The sequence below is a fragment of the Crinia signifera genome, chromosome 1, assembly GCF_055691185.1.
Source record: "Crinia signifera chromosome 1, ASM5569118v1, whole genome shotgun sequence".
Classification (NCBI taxonomy): Eukaryota; Metazoa; Chordata; class Amphibia; order Anura; family Myobatrachidae; genus Crinia; species Crinia signifera.
The window spans coordinates 275,882,290-275,904,457 of NC_139217.1; the positions used below are offsets into that span (position 1 = coordinate 275,882,290).

The following is a 22,168-nucleotide window of genomic DNA, read 5'->3' on the forward strand; positions in this document are numbered from 1 at the left end:
TGCACATGTTACATTTGCCCAACCTGCAGTGCACATGGTTTTGTCCGTTTAAGAAGCTTGCTTTTGCAAACTAACCAGAATCACCCCCATGGTTTTGATTTGCTGGAAGTTGGCCAATTTCTGTAATATAGCTACTAGCTCTAAGGCTAAAAAAGTAAATTTTGCCTTAAAACAAGTTGATGATGGTACAGTAACTTCAATGTCTTGAGGTAGGTAATGTGTTTAGAATAGTTTTATTTTGCTAACATTTCTTTTGTCATACCAGGTAAAGTATGAAGCCAGATGTGTACCATACTCAAGAGCAGAATTTCCATGGGAGAGCGGCATCCCAGACTTCTTACCGTTAGAGCCTGAGCTGGATTTATCACACAGTCATATGAACTCCAACTATGTGAACAGCACATCTTTCAAACCTATAGAAAATGCATCTGTTACTGATCTTGAGCTGAAGACCATGCAGGACCTGCCTAAAAAGACATTACTTTGCCCCCCTAAAAAAGCAACGTAACATGCTGCAGTTTAAATAAATGACCTCCAGACATTGTAGATGTGCTTTTTACTCACTGTAGACATTGTTGTATAACATACGTGTTTTCTATACAGAGTGTTTTTATAATTACCGTATTTGTTATACAGCATTTTACACATTTATTTATTTTGTAAGGGCCAATAATGATATCTGAATTTTATGGTTGTTCATTCTTGCCCCGCTTGGTAATGAAATGATCGGTCTTCAACTTTTTTGGAGGAGTTCATTTTGGAGGGACCTCTTATTTCTATGTCATCTGGGCCTACTGCCGCTAAGCGGGAGGGTATGGCAAGGGTTGTTATTCAATTACCTATTGCACTGAGGCTTCTATCTTTTAATAGTGAATATTATGTATTACTATGTCTTCATACAGTATAACCAGTTTACCATATCCATTCAACATATTGTAAGGATAATTATATTTATTTCAAGAAAGCATGCAAGAGTTAATTTCTTTTAAAGTAATATATATTTTCATTGTGTTTTGAGTGTATGATTTATAATTACTATGTCTATATAGGTATGTGTATATGTATGTATGTATGTACAAGTGTGTGTGTGTGTATTTATAATAAGGGCACAGTCATGCCCTTATAATTAACCCTTTGCAATACAAACAGTCTGGGTTAAATTAATTGTCATTTTTTTTTATTTTATTTAAAGTGGCTAACCATTGGATCTGCTACTAGCGCTAAGGCTGTTGAGCCTGACTAGACTTTGGACCAGAAAGGGTTATGGTTGAATTAATAGATTTTTCACATATGGAAATCCTGAGATGGGGACATGGTGTTTGAGGGGTTACATCTTAAAATTATTGAACGTACGGAGGTGAAATATGGCAGGGATGCAGAGAACAGTTGCCCAGTGCTGCAGTTGGGAACAATCTAAAGTTTCAACTGTCAAGATTTATCTCTGACACTTTTCTGTTGTAGTTTATGAGGGATATTTGGGCAGAGGACAAATTCAAGATGGGATTGTTTTGTTAGGTACTGTAGATAATGTGCCAGTGTAGTTACAATTTATATTTTAATTTGGTAAAACCTTTGCCAAGGGAATTTCAATTTGCTATGCATGTGTAGTGGCTGCCTGCAAAGGGGTGTGTGTGTGTGTGTGTGTGTGTGTGTGTGTGTGTGTGTGTGTGCTGTAACAGCACCATACGAAGCTAAACAAAGCCATAGTATCCTCTAACGGTGTCCAAAGTTTCATGATGAAAGGGGCCAGGGACAGCACACATGTAGTGCTGCAGGGGTCACAGACAACATGGAGAATGGATGCCAGGAGGAGATGGCAATTGAAGGCTGCAGGTGGCCCACATATGTGACCACCCAGCTAACCTGAACATCCAAAATCCCAACTAGTAGTCCCAGTCACCCCACAACTAGGCGGCCATGTCTGCAACCCCTTCACCCTCCCCAACTCAACGGCTGTGTCTGCAGCCCCCCTCACCCTGTGGCCAATTCACCAAACCCTTGGCACCCATGTTCACAGACCCCCCAACCCAGCGGTCGTATCTGCAGCCACAGTCCCCCTCCCTTGGCACCTATGTTCTCACCCCCAGTTCGCACCACCCTAACCTAGCGGCCATGTCTGCAGCTCCAATCCTCCTCCCCCAGTGCCTGTGTCCACAGCCACAGTCCTCACCACCTACCCAACGGCTGTGTCAGCAGACTCCAATTTGTAAAATTGGCGCTTGATTAAACCATTTGGTGCCAATTAAAAAAATTCTAGATGGCTGCAGTGACCCATGCCATCACTACACCCCTTAACCTTGCCTCATAATAGCCACCATGAAGATGAGGCAGCAGCTCAGACGGTGGAGAAGGAGTGGGGCAGAGCTCCTGAAGGGGCTTGGGAAGGGCAACGGCAATGCAAAAAGGGCTCAAAGGCTGACATCCCCCTAGACGAACACTAGGTGGAAGCCCCGGAGAGGCAACATGTGCTGCCCTCTAGGTGAAGATGGAAAGTGACCGCACTCAAAGGGCGACGCCCCCAGCCGAAGATGTTGAGGAAGACCTGGAGGCATGGCAGCCACACGAAAGCTTACATGCCAACACCCCCCGGTTTTAATAAAACCCATATTGTGATTATAGCTACCAGTGGGCCTTAAATCCCCCCCCCCCCCCCCCAAATGTGTGTTTTAATAACCAGCGCCATGTGCATGAGCCTGCTGCTGCTCCTAAAGCTACAGCGAGCACATATACACACACACACACCCTGCATTTTAATTACCTGGGCTGGCTCCAAGAGCCCAATGATGGTTCAGAAATACGGGAATCCCCACTCTTTCTCTTTCCTCCACTAGGTGACACTGGAGAGTTACAGGGGGGATAGAAGGGCAACCACAGGGAGATTGGGCACTTTAGAATAATTAACAGTGACTAACTCCTCCCCTTCTACTTCCTCTCCTAGGCATTCTTAGCATGCGCCCTACGGGAGCCGGGTGCATTTTTACTCACTCCTGGGCTTTTTTATTTTTAGAGACTTCTGCAATCAGCAGGGGGGCAGGCAGGTAGCTCCCTGTCCCTACCTGCCTGCGATGAGGGCGCTGTCGGCGGGTCCAGTCGCAGCGGCATGCAGCTTGTCTCCGGTACCCGGCTGCAGGAACCACAGCTCCTGAGGTCCCGTCGCCGCTGCACGCAGCGCGCCTTGGGGACATATCAGCAAGCCGCACCCGACAGCTATGGCAGGGATAAGTATAGAACTGACCCCCTGTTAGCTGGGGATTCAGTTTGCATTACGCGGCAAGGCACTTTTCAAAGTCAGCGCCAGTAATGAAGAGCGGAGCTGAGGCGTGCGGCATGCTGGGGACTTCTGCTTCCTCCTCCTTCATAGTGAGGAGTACGCGAGGCGGCGGCCATTGAAAGTGGCAGCGTGAACCCGGATTCACTCCAGGCGGCTGAAAGTGCGGTGACGCTGGTAACAGTGAGTCACAGCGGGACATAGGAGGTCAGGGCGCAACTTATACTTATATACAGTGTGCGATTCTGGCTTGTGGCAGACTCTGCCTTATATACCTCCTGTCCGGTGCTTAACTCTCTCTCTCTACTCTCTCTTGTATGATTGAGGAGTGTATGATGCCTGGTGGGGCTCCTAAAAAGATAGCCTGCAAGAAGTGCAGCTCCAAATTCACCCCACATGCTGAGGGCGCCATTTTGTGTCCCCCATGTGCTGCAGCTCCTGTGCCGCCTCCTTCACAGGAGACTCCTGTATGGGCTTCTCAATTGTCCACAGTGATCTCTCAGCTAGCATCTGAGTTATCTGCAGCTAGGCAGGACAGAGATGCAGCCAGGGATCAACAAGCAGAATTAACTTCTGCTGTTGAAGGTCTTTCTAGAGCAGTGGTCTCCAACCTTTTTTGGGGCGTGAGCTACGCGCGGCAAAATAAGCCACCCAAAGAGCTACTAAAATAAAAAAAAAGAAAGAAATCTGCCTAATGACCAAATAATGCCCTTTACACATTATGCCACACACTGTAATGCCCCTGACACATTATACCACAATGCCCCAGACACGATATGCCACACACTGCAATGTCCAATATGCCGAATACATACCTCCCAACGCTGGAGGCAGAGGATAAGGGACATCTGCATGTGCCGAAGGCCATGCCTCCAGCCTCTCTGAACAGATGCTGTGCCATATATACACATGCCACCAGCAGTGGCAGTTACACAATGCCACCAATACCCGCACTTATGCCATAAACACAATGCCCCCCAGCAGTGCCAGATAAATTATGGCTGCCTAATTTTGGTGCCATTGTAAATAAATATTCTGGCGGTACTGTGTGTGCGTGCCATAGGCACGCGCCAAAAAATAGGTGTAGCCACATGCCGTGCGGCCAATGAAAGTGGGGGTGTGATACAAATATGCCCCCAATAGTGCAGTGCCAGATTTACATATATGCCCCCAATTGTGCCAGGTATGCCCCCAATAGTGCCAGATACACACATGCCTCCAATATAGTGCCAGGTATGCCACAATAGTGCAGGTATGCCCCCAATAGTACCAGGTATGCCCCCCCAATAGTGCCAGGTGTGTTCCCAATAGTGGCAGATACACATATGCCCCCAATACAGTGCCAGTTATGCCCCCAATAGTGCCAGGTATGCCCCCAATAGTGCCAGGTACAGATATGCCCCCAATAGTGGCAGATACACATATGCCCCCAATATAATGCCAGGTATGCCCCCAATAGTGGCAGATACACATGCCCCCAATAGTGCCAGGTATGCCCCCAATAGTGGCAGGTACAGGTATGCCCCCAATAGTGGCAGATACACATGCCCCCAATATAGTGCCAGGTATGCCCCCAATAGTGACAGTTAGGAGTAGTATCATGCACAGGACAAAAAAAGGGGTCAAATGTATTTGAAAAACCAACTAGAGAAACTGTATATTTGATGACATACAACAATTATAACGTTGGAGGTGCCTCCAGGAATCAAGTACCAGTATACTTAAAAAGAAAAGAAATGGTAATCCACAAGGAGTGGGCAGCCGTTTGCAGACAAGGATTCCTTTTTGGAGGCACACTTTTAATTTGTTGAGAAAAATGTATAGTGAATGAGTTAAAAATTAACTTTTAATTCCGATTATTCTAAAATAGTGATAACTCTATTGAATGATATGAAGCAAAATTAGCCGTGTAGAGTTAAACAACAATTTAAATATTTTGAATATTTTCATGTGAACAAAAAGAGGGCCACTGATATACTTTAATAAATTCGTATCAGAAGCTGATAAGATCCATCAGCATGTGTCAGAAAATTTACCTCAGCCTCTTCTTTCCAAACTCTCCCCTCTCCTTCCTCCCCCCCTCCCCTTCATCCTAATTTTCCTTTTCCGTGCTAAGAGAGACTTTCTGGTGGCGAATTTCAGCCCTGCAATGCATCAGTATCAGGGCTGACCTAACACCACTTACAGAAGTGTCCTCTTCTCACCTGCTATATTTTCCATCAGTGCATCTAACTCTTTTCTCACCCCCCTTCCGCTCATGTTTATGAAGAAGGTGGGCAGCAGAAAGATTAGATTCTAACTCACTGTACATTTCTTTTCCCATCCCTGTAAGGATACCTGCTCTAGTTACCATACTGAGATGGTTTCTATAACATACGGCTAACTACCATCTGGGGATACTATATGTGACTCTTTATATTATACTCCCAATTTAGATATAAAAAAGTATTTACAGATAAATCACATATCCTGGGTCTGTCATCAGCCAACCTATTATAGGTTCAAAATTTTTAAAAATTAAAACTTGCATAATTTATGCTAAATGTCTATGCAAAATAACACCACCAATTGCCACTGATTTTGATACGAATTTATTAAAGTATATCAGTGGCCCTCTTTTTGTTCACATGAAAATATTAAAAATATTTAAATTGTTGTTTAACTCTACACGCTAATTTTGCTTCATATCATTCAATAGAGTTATCACTATTTTAGAATAATCGGAATTAAAAGTTAATTTTTAACTCATTCACTATACATTTTTCTCAACAAATTAAAAGTGTGCCTCCAAAAAGGAATCCTTGTCTGCGAACGGCTGCCCACTCCTTGTGGATTACCGTTTCTCTTCTTTTTAAGTATAATGCCCCCAATAGTGGCAGATACACATGCCCCCAATAGTGCCAGGTATGTCCCCAATAGTGGCAGATACACATGCCCCCAATAGTGCCATGTATGCCCCCAATAGTGCCAGGTGTGTTCCCAATAGTGGCAGATACACATATGCCCCCGCATATTGTGAAAGGCCGCTGGCCGCTTCTCTAGATATTGACAGTGCGGCGCCGGCGTACGTATCAAGTCACAATGGTCTGTGTTGCAAATAGACGTGTTGATGGGTATACACTATCCAATCTTGGCTTATGCAATTTTTACAATTTATTGTGTCACAGTCAGTGAATTATCACGGGTTAGTGCTTTATCCCTTATGATCCCCTTTTGATATTATTCATATGCACCTTATGAGCATTTGTTGATCCATACCATACCAGCGTTATTCATAAAATACATTTCACAGCACCTTACCTGGTGTCAGTAATATACACAGTTTATTACCGCTCTGTACACTTTCTAATTTGCGGTCACTTATACACATCGGTGTGCGTGTCCCCCTTCACCATCCTCCCCCCCAGTGTCTCCCATTACATTTTCTCTGCTCTCCATCTATAAAAAGACGTCCCCCTTGAGTTGTGTTGCAAAGATTTAGATCTTATAATGTATACCATGTATCCTTAGCAAAATAAAAGAACACTCATTTATGTAAAACAAAACTGATGTGTATCTATATAAAACCATTTCCCTGTTCCATGACAATTGTTATTCCCATTCTTTCAAATATTTACCCTATGTAAATTGTAAGTCTGGTAAGCAATATCCAAGGCCGTGTATAATAATATTCATATTTAACGAACAAAACAAGTTTTAGTGAGAGCTAATAATTTTACGCATAAACACTCCACTGTAAATTTTATAGTCCTTCTTTATTTCAATTATTTTGCCAATGAAAGGGCAAAGCAATGGCCTAGGGATAATGTAATCATGACAACAGAATAATCTGTAAACTGGTGTATTGAACGCCAGTCTACGGCCGCCGGAAACTTTGCGTTCCGGGACCCAGTAGACTGTGCGCTCCAAAAACCGGAAGCCGTCATTTGACGCTCCGATACCCGGAAGCTGAGCGGAAGTGCTGCGGCTCCGGACTAAAGCAAAATGTAAGTAAAACTCTTCCTTCAAACGCTCGTTTTCAATGAAATTTGAAACCGAGTAATACAGGTTTGTCTCCTGAATCAGAATATGTTACTTTTAATCATGTTTGTATTGCACATATATTTTAATATCGGGATTGCCTAACAGCTGAAAATCATTGCTAATTAAGTAAGGGTATATATACCCACCCCAAACACCACACCGTATCACCTTGAAAAAGCTGAATACATCAGCAAAACGCGTCGGTGGGCAGATTGCACCCTCTATACTGGCAAGCTGAAAAGTGACAGTTTAAACTGCTGTCCTCCAGCATACCAACTCATCACCTTCAACCTGAATTTGGTGGCAAACGGCTAAAACACCATCCAACACCAGCAAAGGACTGCACTTTATTGGGAAAGCTCCTTAAGGCCCTTGATAATCCTCCAACGGCACAGACATCTAAAAGGTCTCCTAAACAGCACCTACCGCATACATAGTGAGGACAACGGACCCAAGCCCGGAAGACTCCCATAAGCGTCCAAGTGGTACTTGTTGCCTAAAGGAAAAATCTTGAGAGACTAAAAAGCTTTCAATTCAATTATCAACCAAAAACTGCCAGTGAGGGGCAATATAAACTTTTTAATTTAAATGTGTTTGTATTAATTTTCACATTTTATGCCATTTTTATTATGTTCTTATGTATTAAATAAATGTACTAGATTAAGGCAATCCCGTTACATATTGTATTATTCAGTGCTGCCAATCTTCTTGTTTGTGCATATTCTGTTTTAGTGGTATACTATAGCCACTTTATGGCAGCAGCTCACATATATTAATTTGGAGACACCTCATATAAAGCGCCCGGTTCTTCTTTTACCTTGGTAAACGAGTTCCTTCCATTCTAAAAAGGCAGGGATCCCACCGGCAGTGATCCCCACCATGATCAGAGCCAGGAAGCAAGTTACCTTGGTGCACTATTATCGCATATGGAGGGCCTATGTGGCCTGGTGCGAGACTAGGAGGGTTTCTCCTGTGAATTTCAAACTTGCCCGTTTGCTTCTGTTTTTACAAAAGGGTCTTTCCTCAGGACTCCGACTGGGTCCTTGAAGGTACAGGTGTCTGCTCTATCGATTTTTTTTTTCCAAAGAAAATTGGCACTCCTCCCTCAAGTTCAGACATTCTTCCAAGGGGTGTTGTTACTGCAACCACCTTTCAAGCCCCCCACAGCACCGTGGGACTTGGATCTGGTCTTGACTTTTCTCTAGTCCTCCTTGTTCGAACCCATGGAGGACGTGGAATTGAAATATGTAACTTGGAAGACAGTCTTGCTTCTGGCATTGGCCTCGGCTAGAAGGGTGTCGGAGCTAAGTGCTCTCTCTTGTAAGCCACCTTTCTTGCATTTTCATCAGGATAGAGCGGAGCTACGCACTTCTAGTGTTTTTCTCCCTAAAGTGGTCTCGGTCTTCCACATTAACCAACCTATAGTGGTACCGGCCTTTAGGGAGGAGTCGGAGGATGCTAGAGAGTTGGACGTGGTCCGTGCCTTACGCATCTATGTATCCAGAACAGCGTCCATGCGTAAGTCTTTTTGTCCTCTATGACTCCCTGCATCCTGGATGGCCTGCCTCCAAGCAGGCCTTGGCCAGGTGGATTAGGCTGACCATCCGTCAGGCCTATGTGGCTTCCTCACTGGTGCCACCATCTTCTATTTCCGCTCATTCTACGTGGTCGGTGGGTACCTCCTGGGCGGCTGCCTGTGGAGTTTCCATTTGCGAGTTATGTCTAGCGGCTACTTGGTCTGGCCGCCGAACCTTTATCCGCTTTTACAAGTTTGACACTTTTGCGGCGACTGCTTCGCAGTTTGGCCGTTCTGTGTTAGGGGGTTCTCAGCGTCATCCCACCCGTGTTGGGAGCTCTGGGACGTCAACACTATAACTCTCCAGTGTCACCTAGTGGAGGAAAGAGAAAAGGGGATTTTGTACTTACCGTTAAATCCTTTTTTCAGACTCTATAGGTGATGCCCACCCGACGCTGTCTCACTTTTCTTGCTGTTTCAGGTTTGATCAGTTACCAGATGTACAAAGAGACCTTTGTGCTTAGTTTTAATTCTAAGTTTTTCTCAGCAATTATGGGTTGGTTTCATTCTGTTATGAATGCTGTTTTTCAACCTATGTTTCACTCTATGTGAGTGTGTGTGTGACTTTTGTTATTTTATGTTTAACCTCCTCTTGGAAGTGTGTTTTCTTTCTTCCAGCTCCCTCCAGGCACATACCTAGACTGCCTAGGAGAGGAAGTAGAAGGGGAGGAGTTAGTCACTGTTAATTATTCTAAAGTGCCCAAGCTCCCTGTGGTCGCCCTTCTATCCCCACTGTAACTCTCCAGTGTCACCTATGGAGTCTGAGAAAAGGATTTAACGGTAAGTACAAAATCCCCTTTTTTCTTTCTTGTATTTTTAGAACTAGTGGCTGGGTATCAATAAATATATTAGTGTTGAAAAAAAAAAATGAAATTCCATAGACTTAAAACCCTCATGTTTGCACATGTTCCATTAAGGCTTCTTAGACATGATGTGAAATTTCACAAAACAAAACTACTATATATAGTGCATCCAGAAAGTATTCACAGTACTTCACTTTTTCCACATTTTGTTATGTTACAGCCAGGTAGAGGTCCAGGAGCAGCATTGACTGGAGGGGATCAGTGGCAGGGTGAAATTCAGTGGTGCAGAGATGAGAGCTGGGCTCCTGGCCCAGGCAGGAAGAGGACTAGCAGTGTAGGGATGAGATTGGGGTCTGGTAGAGAAAGGGTGAGAGAGGGGGGTTAGGCAGAGAGAGAAGGGGGGAGGGTCTGGCAAAGAGGTGAGAGCGGGGTCAGGCAGAGATAGGGGTTAGAGTGGGGTCAGGCAGAGAGAGAGAGTGGGGTGGCAGGCAAAGAAACAGAGGGGTTAGTCAGGGAGATAGATGGCAGAGAGAGGTGTTAGGCAGAGAGAGAGGGGGTTGACCCCTGCCAGCAGCCCTCACTTTAGCGGCACCGATGTCTCCAGCGATGTGTGCCTCTGTGTGCTGCTGTATGTGCCTTCAAGACCTTCTGCCCGCTTCTGCACAGCAATCTGCCTGCCGTATGCAGATTCAAATTCTTAAGAGCTGCTTGCAGTGTAGCACTGGTGGCTGCCTATCGCTGAAAGGACCAGCGTCTCAGAGAAGATAGCTGGGCAGCCGGCACAGGCAGGGAGTGAACCAGTGACTGGAGGGGATGAACCTGGAGGTGACGAGCCTTGAGGGGACCAGCGGCAGGGAGAGGACAGCGGCATGGGGATGGGAACTGGGAACTGGCAGCTGCAGTGACTGGTGGAGACGGGATGAGGGGCACCCGTCCCCACAGCACCCATATGCAGAACAGCGTGTACTCTGTCGCCTTCTGCATCGCCATGCTTCCGGGTTAGTGTGAAAAAGTGCCAGTATGCCATACCGGCCCACTTTGACCAGTGGTTCATAGAGTAAAATAAGTGTTGTCCATAAGTACATAACTATACCAAACAGAGCACTATACTGTAGTATGTCTATACACAGGGTTTGGATAAAAAGAGACCTATTTTTTTCAGACACGACTGTATATCGCAGCATGCATGCTCCGGGTGGGGTTGATGGAGGGGGAAGTTAGCTTCAACAAGCACTGAGTGTCAGTCGCCTACGAGCTTCCGTGCAGTTCGCATGCCAACAAAAGTACAAATGGCATACCAACAAATGTTTTCTTTATGTATATTGTAGAAACTTCACAATAAAAATTTATTTTCTTATTTTTTTTTAGGTAACATTTAAATTTACTTCTTAGTAGTGATCTTATTCAATTTTATTGGCTGCACATATATTATTTTAACATTTGTTCTGTGGATGTTTTGGGTGGTTTTAAGGGATTCTTGTGTGTCTGTTTCCCCAGTCGTCCTAATGGAGCTAAGAGAGGAAGAACTGAAAGTGACTCTCTGCTGCCGTCTGTTTCCACCTTTGGGCATCTTCCTGGCCGTCTTCTTTCTCATGTTCACAGCCATTGCTTGGATTCTCAAACACCTTAAACAGAAGAGCTTCAGGAACCCTTGCCTGAACTGCAAAATAAAAAGTTAGTATTTTAGTGATGTACAACTGTTTATCACACATATAATCCCTGCAATGATTACATCTCCAGCTAGACAGATTGGTCAATTAAAAGGGTTTTTTTTTGCACATTTTTATCTCATAAATACAAATACTGGAGTTTGCTGGAGTATAAACAGCAAGATACGGTGGGGTAAATTTGCTTAAATGGGAGTTCTGTTGAAGATGGGTTGTTGCCCGTAGAAATCAATCAGAATTCACTAATTCTTATTTATTTAGCACCTTTAAGAAGATAATATATATGATCAGATTGGTTGCTATGGGCATCATCTCATCTTCATTAGAACTCCCATCTTAGAAAATGTACCCCTGTATGTCTTATTTCAGGTGAAGGTGTATTATAATTATCAGTGCTGAATGGATATAGTGGGTGAAATTTAATAGGATAAGAGATTCAGAAAGTGAGTTTGATTTTGCAGTGTAAATGATTGCTGCTTTAAAAAAATCTGGAGATTTCTTACCATTTTATGAATCACTCATCCTATTAAATTTCACCCATTGAGTAGTGAAATAGCAATGATAGCATTGTACGTGGCAGCGCATGAAGCAAAAATAGCTCACCATTGAAATGATAACATGTATGGTTAGAGCAATTCAATTATTACAGGTTGAGTATCCCGTATCCGGATATCCGTTATCTGAATTATTCCAAAAACCGTGTTTTTTTTGGAATAGTTCAAATTTATTTTCTACCCCCCCTGACCCTTTTTTTTCTTACCTAGTCCCCCGGGATCCATGGCAGGCCTTCAGCTTTATCTCCGGTGTCTCCAGCGGTCCAGGAGTGCACCGCGCGAGTTCCCAGGCGTGCCGGTGACCTCACTGGCGCGTCTGGGATCTTGCGCAATGCACTCCTGGGACCGCTGGAGATGCCAGAGATGAAGCTGAAGGCCTGCCATGGATGCCGGAGGACTCAATGGACACCGAGGGTCCCACCAGGGGACAGGTAAGTATGTAAAAAAATATTCCAAAAAATGTAAAAATCCCTTATCCGGAATGCTCGTGGTCCCGAGCATTTCGGATAAGGGATACTCAACCTGTATTAGCAAACAGCGCCCACATTTTATGCTATACTTTAGAAGGTTTTACCTTTTTGCTTATTAATATGTAGATAACTGGGTTGGTTGCGGTACTGAAGGTGGCTAAGAACGACGGTAAAATGGCTACTGTTGGCGTAATCATGTTTCTATAATCATACATTTCCAAAAGAGACACTACTGGGTAAGGCAGCCAGCAAATGAGAAATGCCATCATCATCAAGAAGCACATTTGGGACACTTTTAATTCATAATCCCGAATTTTGAGCACATGACTTGTTTGAAGAGTTTGTAGCCTTCCAAGCTATAAAAAGGAAAGAAAAAAAAAACTATTTATATGGCTGAAACCATAAAGCCACCGTACTTATGGTTAAATATGTACAGTGTTATATAGTAGAGTTCATTGACCATGGCAGATTGGGAATACAACATTGTAGCAATGGCGGGTGGGATCAAATCAACTGTAGGCAGGGCCAATACGAAAGTAGGCAGGACTAATACCATAATAATATCCTGGGAGGGGCCTTTGTTCCTTTATGAGCAACATGTACAATATGGAAGGAATAACATGCAGATATATTCCTGCAGTAAGAGTCTAGGTAATTCATCAACATCTCAGCATCATTTCTATTAATTCCTATGGAATTAATGGGCTACAAATATAGCTTTGGCTTCCTATCGCTAATATCTATTAACACTGTAGTATTTTTACTGGTGTGCTACTCTGGGTTTTCTAACTTGTGCTGTTTTTTTGGGTTGCCGCACCCTGCACCTAGATATAGAGCTAGCCTTGGCGTTGGCTTGGGGGCTTACACATACATTTGCTCAAATATATGTAACCAATATCTCTGAATTCTAATGTCATGTAGTGTTCTAGAGTGGTTACTAATACCGTTCAGTGAGCTGGGAGAAACCATGGATTGTTACTTACTCAGTATTACCCCTCCTTTCCATGCACCTGAATGGTATTGCACCTGCCACTATCTATATGTACAAGTAGTTGCAGCCTTCATGCCATGCAGGAAGCCTCGTTGCAGCAAAGATGACCATGGCTTCACCTTTATATTTAAAATATACAGGGGGTGTAGCCAGAACATTGTGGACACCTCTCTAATATTTTAAAGAGACACTTTTCTCTGAAGCAATTGATCTTCTTATGCCTCATAGTAATTCCCAAGTTAATTATATACCCCATACTATGGGACTCATAGCAGTATCCTAGTTACTGTTCATATTGTGCCACATTATAGTGTCCCAGTTCATATAATGTACCGGTACAATGCCCTCTGGTTCATGTTATACCACATTTCAGATTATGCCATTTTATAGCCCTCAACCCACTCTCATCATTATAACATCCATTCTATACAATAGTTACTGAAAATGGAATGTCACCCCATGTAGGCCTGGCAAAAAGGCTTCGCAGACAATTCTGGGGACATGGCAGACCACTATACGACCCATTATGGTTGTTCATCCTTGCCTTCCTGAATACTCTTGCTAATGAAATGATCTGTCTTTTACCTTTTTGAAGTTGTTAATTTTGGGGGATATCTTATATTTCAGTTTCATTTGGGCCTATTGCTGCTAAGTGGGAGGGTATGGTGGGTTTTCTTGTTCTAATTACTATTGCACTGAGGGTTTTATCATTAATAGTGACGGGATAAATAGTAAATGTATTAATATGCCTTCACACAGTATAACCAGTTTACCATATGCATTCAGCATATATATATATATATATATATATATATATAATATATGATATACTAGTTTAGAAGACCTACCACTTCAGTCTCTGATCTGATCCTGCTTGCTGTGCTCCTCCCCACCCCACCCCCTTGCTTTCTCCTCCTCTCCCCCTCGTGGCTCCATTCCAACCTTCACCCCTTTTCCCATCACAGCTCAATCTCAACCTCTCCTACCATACTTACCTCACTGCCTACTCCTCTCTTAAGGGTCTCCTATTGCCCTTACAGTGGACAGCCACAAACAATTATTATGTAGATATATACAAAAAACAGACATAACTATGAATATAACATTTTTAAAATCACTCTCCCTGTGTTATATTGTCAGCCATTCTTAACACTTTGAGTGCCAACATCTCGGTGATAGGTGTGCAACATACAGTATGCACTAAAAATGCCAGCATCGCTCACATTTGTTATATAAATTCCAATAAAAAATGTTGTGTATAAAAAAATATTTCCTATAGAAGGTAAACAATACAGGTCATTATGAATGTTTGCCTGGCAAGTTTCACACCTATTTTGACAAATTCACTTGGAACTCACAGGGTTAAAAATACCTAAAAAAACACAAAGGGTAATTTCATCTGACATAAACAATAGTCATCTAGTAGTGCTCTATGCAGAAAGATTAATGTAAACCTTGGAGCTCAACAAAATGCAGATGTACGTGTACTAAACAGTTAGTATTTCAGTATTATGTGTGTACAGTTGATCCTCCAGGTCTCTTAGTAGCAGAAGACCATAAAGGAGGACATTTATTAAGATGGAAGTTTTATTTCAGATGGGATGCTATGGGAAGCCAATCAGAATCTACTTATTTATTTAGCACCTTCTAGAAGATAATAGATATAATCTGATTGGTTGCCGATAGCAATATTTCATCTGAAATAGAACTCCCATCTTATTAAATTTCCCCCAAAGTGTAGTAAATATGAGTAGTTAACAAAGAGTAATAAAAAAAACCACAAAGCAAAAGCACTCAATCCATAAAAGAAAGACCTAGCTCATATTTCAAAGGCCGAAGATTGAGAAGAAAAAGTACTCTCTTTTGTTTGGGGGCACTCTTTTAATTAAGTGTCTAGATATTTCGTGAAAAATAAAATTTAGCTTTTAATAGTTTTGTTAAAATATTTTGGTCAGACCGACACACAAACAAACAACACAAAACATAGAAAATACAGTTGAATGGTATTAACACTTTTATAGAATAAATTTGTAATCAACTGTTTGTAAGGTCCACATTTGTTTATCAGATAGCAATTTACACAGTGATCAGACAGTACAGCTTATTTTTGTATATCAGCCTATGTCTGAGTCAAGGTACACTGTGTCTATCTTTGTGGTAAGGAAGTAAAAATTAGCGAAATATTACACAAAGATAATGACCAGGCAGAAATTGTTCTGCACTGGTGCAGTCCGGATATTTACACATATATCATTTGCAGTACTGCTCAATAAATATATATAATTGATCTATCAATTTTTGCAAATGCTGCTATTCAAAAATATATGCAGAGCCGTGCCTGGATACTGTTTTGCGAGGGTAATCGCTAAGATAGAGGGTGTCAAATATAGATTTGATATGAGAGAAAGTGACACTCACAGTTGAAAAGATTGCGGAGGCTGCTGCTGAGTCTCTCAACCGTCCTGGTATATTGAGAGTCAGTGAGCGTTCGGCAAATTTATGACTGTATGAACAGAGTGTCGGAAATCAGGGAATGGGGCATCTGCTTTCTCCAGTTAGTTGTACAAGTACCTTGATGTATTAAATACAGTGCAGGGTTAAATGTTATCGATACTGATTTGGAGATGAGAGTACCCCTAAAGGTAAGGGTAGTATAAGTGGGGTATAGTAAATCAAACGTCTTACTTATGGGAGCAGGTGTGCTGCTTTCTGCTATGTGCTTATAGGGTAAAGCATTGATAGCCGATGAGCGGCACCTGCTTCTTGTCAGCGTGAAGGAGTATGTCAGTTTAGAAAAATGGAAAATATAGCCTGGCAGGCAGGAGAGAAGAGGCTGCTGTTAGAAATATACCATTTGTAAATTGCAGCAGTAATGAAAATAAAGGTAGCGATTACCGCCGCTTACCAAACAGATCCTGCTGGGTCTCTTGTAGGGATAGATCCGGATCTGCTGCAGCCGCAAGTGCGGCGGGGAGTAGGGGGGAGCCGCTAATACGGCTGGATCAGATGGCCGTTTCGCTGGGGGTGGAGCTTCCTCAGTGTCCGTGACCATGGTGGTCACAGGCAGGTTTATATAGGCTTATAATTGGCTCCACCCCCAGCGAAACGGCTGTCTGATCCAGCCGTATTAGCGGCTCCCCCCTACTCCCCGCCGCACTTGCGGCTGCAGCAGATCCGGATCTATCCCTACAAGAGACCCAGCAGGATCTGTTTGGTAAGCGGCGGTAATCGCTACCTTTATTTTCATTACTGCTGCAATTTACAAATGGTATATTTTTAACAGCAGCCTCTTCTCTCCTGCCTGCCAGGCTATATTTTCCATTTTTCTAAACTGACATACTCCTTCACGCTGACAAGAAGCAGGTGCCGCTCATCGGCTATCAATGCTTTACCCTATAAGCACATAGCAGAAAGCAGCACACCTGCTCCCATAAGTAAGACGTTTGATTTACTATACCCCACTTATACTACCCTTACCTTTAGGGGTACTCTCATCTCCAAATCAGTATCGATAACATTTAACCCTGCACTGTATTTAATACATCAAGGTACTTGTACAACTAACTGGAGAAAGCAGATGCCCCATTCCCTGATTTCCGACACTCTGTTCATACAGTCATAAATTTGCCGAACGCTCACTGACTCTCAATATACCAGGACGGTTGAGAGACTCAGCAGCAGCCTCCGCAATCTTTTCAACTGTGAGTGTCACTTTCTCTCATATCAAATCTATATTTGACACCCTCTATCTTAGCGATTACCCTCGCAAAACAGTATCCAGGCACGGCTCTGCATATATTTTTGAATAGCAGCATTTGCAAAAATTGATAGATCAATTATATATATTTATTGAGCAGTACTGCAAATGATATATGTGTAAATATCCGGACTGCACCAGTGCAGAACAATTTCTGCCTGGTCATTATCTTTGTGTAATATTTCGCTAATTTTTACTTCCTTACCACAAAGATAGACACAGTGTACCTTGACTCAGACATAGGCTGATATACAAAAATAAGCTGTACTGTCTGATCACTGTGTAAATTGCTATCTGATAAACAAATGTGGACCTTACAAACAGTTGATTACAAATTTATTCTATAAAAGTGTTAATACCATTCAACTGTATTTTCTATGTTTTGTGTTGTTTGTTTGTGTGTCGGTCTGACCAAAATATTTTAACAAAACTATTAAAAGCTAAATTTTATTTTTCACGAAATATCTAGACACTTAATTAAAAGAGTGCCCCCAAACAAAAGAGAGTACTTTTTCTTCTCAATCTTCGGTACATGATTCTTACTCTCAGGGGAGCACCGCCACGTCACCACACACCAGACAATTGGTTGTTTGACTACAAAAACACTGTGGTAAATTACCTATTCTTATAACTTGACTTTAGACTAATCCTTACAATCTTACAGTGTCGCTTGTGCTCAGGTTCTATCCCTTTCCCCAAACCCCCCCTTCCCCACAGGTATCATATTTCAAAGGCTCTGACGTTCCAGGAGCAGATAGTAGAAAAGATCCTTTACAGTAACTTGTGTATGGAGCACAGTACCTACGCATTTCGTCACTTTGACTTCCTCTAAGGGAAACTATAGAAATAGTGGTAATATTTACTGGTCTCACTTACCCTTCTGATGGATAATAAGATGTAACCATAGCAGTATGTCATGATGACCACAGGTAGGACTTTGCCAGTAAGGAAGAAAAATAGAATAAAAGAGGATTCATTAGGATTCTTTGATATCCAGTCTAAAGAGCAATCTAAGCCATGGAGTTCAAGGATATATTTATTCCATCCAATTAATGGAGCCACAGTCCAGGCCAGTGAATAAAGCCAAACATAAGTGATTGCCCGGAATGACCATAAGTAATTGATGACTTTGTCATGAACCACTCGAGCATACCGCTCATATGCAACAGCAGTGAGTGTAAAGATGGTCACGCTACCTGTAAAAGAAACACTTTTTTTAAAAAGGGCAACATAAGTACACAATGCAAGTGAGCAAAAATATTGTGGTAGGTTATTTGGCTCCTAACACAAATTAACCCTAGAATGTGTGTGTGTGCCTGTACATGTGGTAGGGAATATGGATTGTAAGCTCCACTGGGGCAGGGACTGATGTGAATGTTCAAATATTCTCTGTACATCGCTGTGGAATATGTATGTGCTATGTAAAGGTGCCCATACACGGTGCAACAGGGTAGTGCGATGAGATGTGCACTCCCATGCACATCTCATCGCACAGCAAATGAAGCATATGCAGCCTGTGCTTTTTTTTACTAGATTGCATCATATCTAGTACAAAAAGCACAGTACAATAGCACATTGTATGCTTTTTGTACTAGATGCTATGCAATCTAGTACTAAAAGCACGGTGTTCATCGCACAGTGTATGGGCGCCTTAAGAAATTGTTAATAAATGAATAATAATAATAATACATACCTATTATTATTATTATTAATAATAATAATATTTTTCAATTATGCAATCTATCATTCAGATCAACACAAATGATATTGTAATATTATTTCAAAATCTTGTGAAAATCTATATTATTTTTAAAAGCTAAAGCTATTTATCCTAGACATTTTAACTAATTAATGTTTTTTTATATCCCACAAATTGTATTTAATTTTCTTCATCTCTAGAATAAATATATACATGTTGTGGGGGGGGGGGGGGGGGGGGTGTATTTCACAGGATGATGCAGTGTTGGCGACTAGAGAGCAAACCATTTGTGCCATGGTGCTCAAAAGAATACACCAGATTGGGGTTACTCAGTCAGATAAATCCATAATATTAGTTTACCATTACATGCCATTAACCCCTCCCCCACCCCACCTTGCAAACCATAAGACTCCACATAAGACGGATTCACCCAGATGCCACTGGAACTCTCCGCATGCCATCCTATGCCCTCCTTTGTGTTACATCTGATGCTAGGTATGGCCGAGCACTGAAAACCAGTTACACAGCCAGTGTCTCTTCAGCTGATCCAGGTTACTGGTACTGTAGAGTGAAGTGACAGATAGAGTAGCTGCTCTCTGGGAAGGGCCAATCACTAAGGGCTCTGGGAAGGGCCAATCACTAAGGGCCAGATGTATCAAGCTTTGGCCGCAGCCCATAGCAGCTAAAATACGGTCCGACTCCTGGCGCCTGTACACTTAAGGTGGGATATGGTGACTAGGTCTACAGCAAGTAGGTCAACACCACTAGGTCGACATGCATTAAGGTCAGCATACTCAAGGTCCACATGCAGGAATGTCGACATGACTGAAGGTCGACATGGGTTAGGTCAACACAAGCATTAGGTCGGCATGGGGAAGGTTGACAGTCAAAAGGTCGACATGGGGTTTTTCGCCTTTTTTTTTTAGCCGACATGTGCCAGCAGGTGATATTTCATGCCCTACCATCCACTAGGGAATGGTGAGAGAATACAATAGTGTGCTGATTGTAGTGAGACACCATGCCCATAGTATGGTGAGTGCAGTGAGCCATGCTAGGGGACGCGGTGCTACATTTCACTGTCCATGTGGACTGTGTCGAAATTCGGGACAAAAAAAATGTGAAAAACCCCACGTCGACCTTCAACATGTCAACCTAAGGTTTGTGTCGACATAATGATCCTGTTGACCTAACCCATGTCGACCTTGAGTCATGTCGACTTTAATGCATATCATTAATGCATAATAACCCTTATCGGCCTTGGTAGCCACAGCAGCCCATAGAGGCATCCCAGAAGGAGCGAACACCTCCCAGTGGGACTGTCTTGGTTGACTGGTAGGTCCGACTACCAATAGGAAATCATTGCCAGCCACAGTGAAGCCAGTGCAGTCTCACAGGCAGCATCTGGCTTCACATAGCGGCAGATTTTGCCTACACTCCATAGGTAAAAACCGTCACTGTTTATCACATATTACTTCTTATGTATAATATAAATATTGTATATTACCTATGTGCTAAATCATTATACTGCAGTATTAATTATATATGTAACGGTTTCACGAAATCTGTGCTTTACTTACCTAGGAGAGTTTTGCAGAATCCAACGAAAACACATCCCGCATCACCCCAGATCCACTGCTGGCTCACACAAGAGGCAAAAGTAAAAGTCACTCCAAAAAGGGACAATATTAAGTCGCTGAAGCTGATATTTACTAGCAAAAGGTTTAAGGGGGTCCATAGTGTTTTGTACCTACAATAAAGAATTAGCACTAACAAGTTATTACAGAATCCCAAAAGTCCAAGAAAGGCAGTGATAAGAGCCAGGACCTCATAGCCATCACGGGTAAAAATCTCTTCATTGGGATCCCCTGAATGCACCTTACTGTCATTCCTAGTGACATGCGACATACTGCTCCATCACCAGGGCTATTAAGATGATTAAACCTTTGAAGGAAAGTTGATTATTACACTTTTAAATTCACTTATATTCTATGTAATCCAGTCTTAAAACCTACTAAGCACTGGGAGAACTTTGGGGATTTGCACATAGTATTAATGCAGCACATTCGGATTATGATGACAGGGAACATCATATACAGAGTATATATATATATATATATATATATATATATATATATATATATATATATATATATATAGAGCAGGGTAGGATTATTTGAATCCAATAAGGGCACTCACCAGCGTCTCATTATGTAAAATTTATTGGTACATTACCAGTCACAGAAAAGGATGTAGGTCTACGTTTCGGCCACCAGGTGGCCTTTCTCAAGACACACAGCAATTGACGTCTTCACAGCATGAGGGTCAGGATACACTGATACTGTTTCCCCTTGTTCCTTATAAAGCACAGGTCTCTAATTACATCTAGCTCAGCTGTGTTCAGCTGGTACGGGTGCCTAAGTGTCTCAACACTAGGCGCACCATGTGACTGCAGCGTGCCTTGTGATAGGCTAATAGCGGCAGTTCATCTCAAAAACAAAATGGCCGTGCGTTCCAGACGCTGTCTGGTGCGTTCCACCGCTTATTCGCGGTCTGGGAATACTCCACGCGGGTGCAGGTGCAAGTATGCACATACCCACATAGCGCTGGGCATCTATTCAAAAGAAACAGCAAAAAATATGTATACAGGCGCACTCTAGCCCAAAAACGGAGCCAGACTGCTCCACGTGCACAGTACAAAGATGGCTGTGCGTGTCAGCTGGCGATTTTGCGTTCCAGCAGTTTAGAGCAATTTCAGCAGTGTCCTACATACAAGGAAATCTGGGGAACAGTATCAGTTAACAGTTCCCTGGAGTATACAGTGATATTGAATAAATTTCATCATGACATTATTTATAAAAAAACGTCTTTATAAAAAAGACTAAAAATGAGGATACAGTTGATAAGGAACCTGTCTATAATATGTCAAAATAAGAGGGAAAAAAATTTAAATAAATTCTCTATTTACTATATAGTGCAGTTCATTCATTTAGGTATTCTATCAAGAGGAGTTAATTCACTCAGTTGCTCTCACCTAAGTGCAACATGACTCAAACTTGAATATGTGCAGAAGAAACTATTTCATATAGACATGCACTTATATATATCATTGAAAAATATATAATAATAAATCGGTACATAAAAGTAATCAGAGCGAAATAGGGGGGATGTACTCATGGTCCGTACCACCCTCCTCAACTCCGCACCATTGATCACCATAGGGTTAAATTTTCAAAAAAGATAATATGTATCAAAGAAAACAATTGAGTGGGTTGTTTTCGTTTAAGCCCCTTGGGGCTACCGTATCAAGATCAAATATCCATCGAGCTTCTAGTTGTTTTAGGGTCTTGATCCTGTCACCAC

At 42.4% G+C, this 22,168-nt stretch overlaps 2 protein-coding genes across 2 annotated transcripts in view; one reads left to right on the top strand and one right to left on the bottom strand.

Moving 5' to 3' along the window:
• Window positions 1-1,006, top strand: part of CCDC171 (coiled-coil domain containing 171) — a 72,427-nt gene extending 71,421 nt beyond the window's left edge. The window contains exon 25 of the mRNA XM_083184275.1: window positions 266-1,006. Coding sequence (XP_083040401.1) covers window positions 266-508 — 243 coding nt within the window. The 3' untranslated portion in view covers window positions 509-1,006. The remainder of the gene's footprint in view (window positions 1-265) is intronic.
• Window positions 1,007-11,051: 10,045 nt separating this feature from the next.
• LOC146073005 (opsin-3-like) lies at window positions 11,052-20,734 on the bottom strand. The gene is made up of 4 exons (XM_083180178.1): window positions 20,386-20,734; window positions 17,986-18,305; window positions 12,466-12,717; window positions 11,052-11,330 (listed from the first exon to the last, which is right to left on the bottom strand). The coding sequence occupies exons 1-4, from the start codon at window positions 20,711-20,713 to the stop codon at window positions 11,052-11,054; spliced, it is 1,179 nt and encodes a 392-aa protein (XP_083036304.1). The 5' UTR covers window positions 20,714-20,734.
• Between the last annotated feature and the right edge of the window lie 1,434 nt (window positions 20,735-22,168).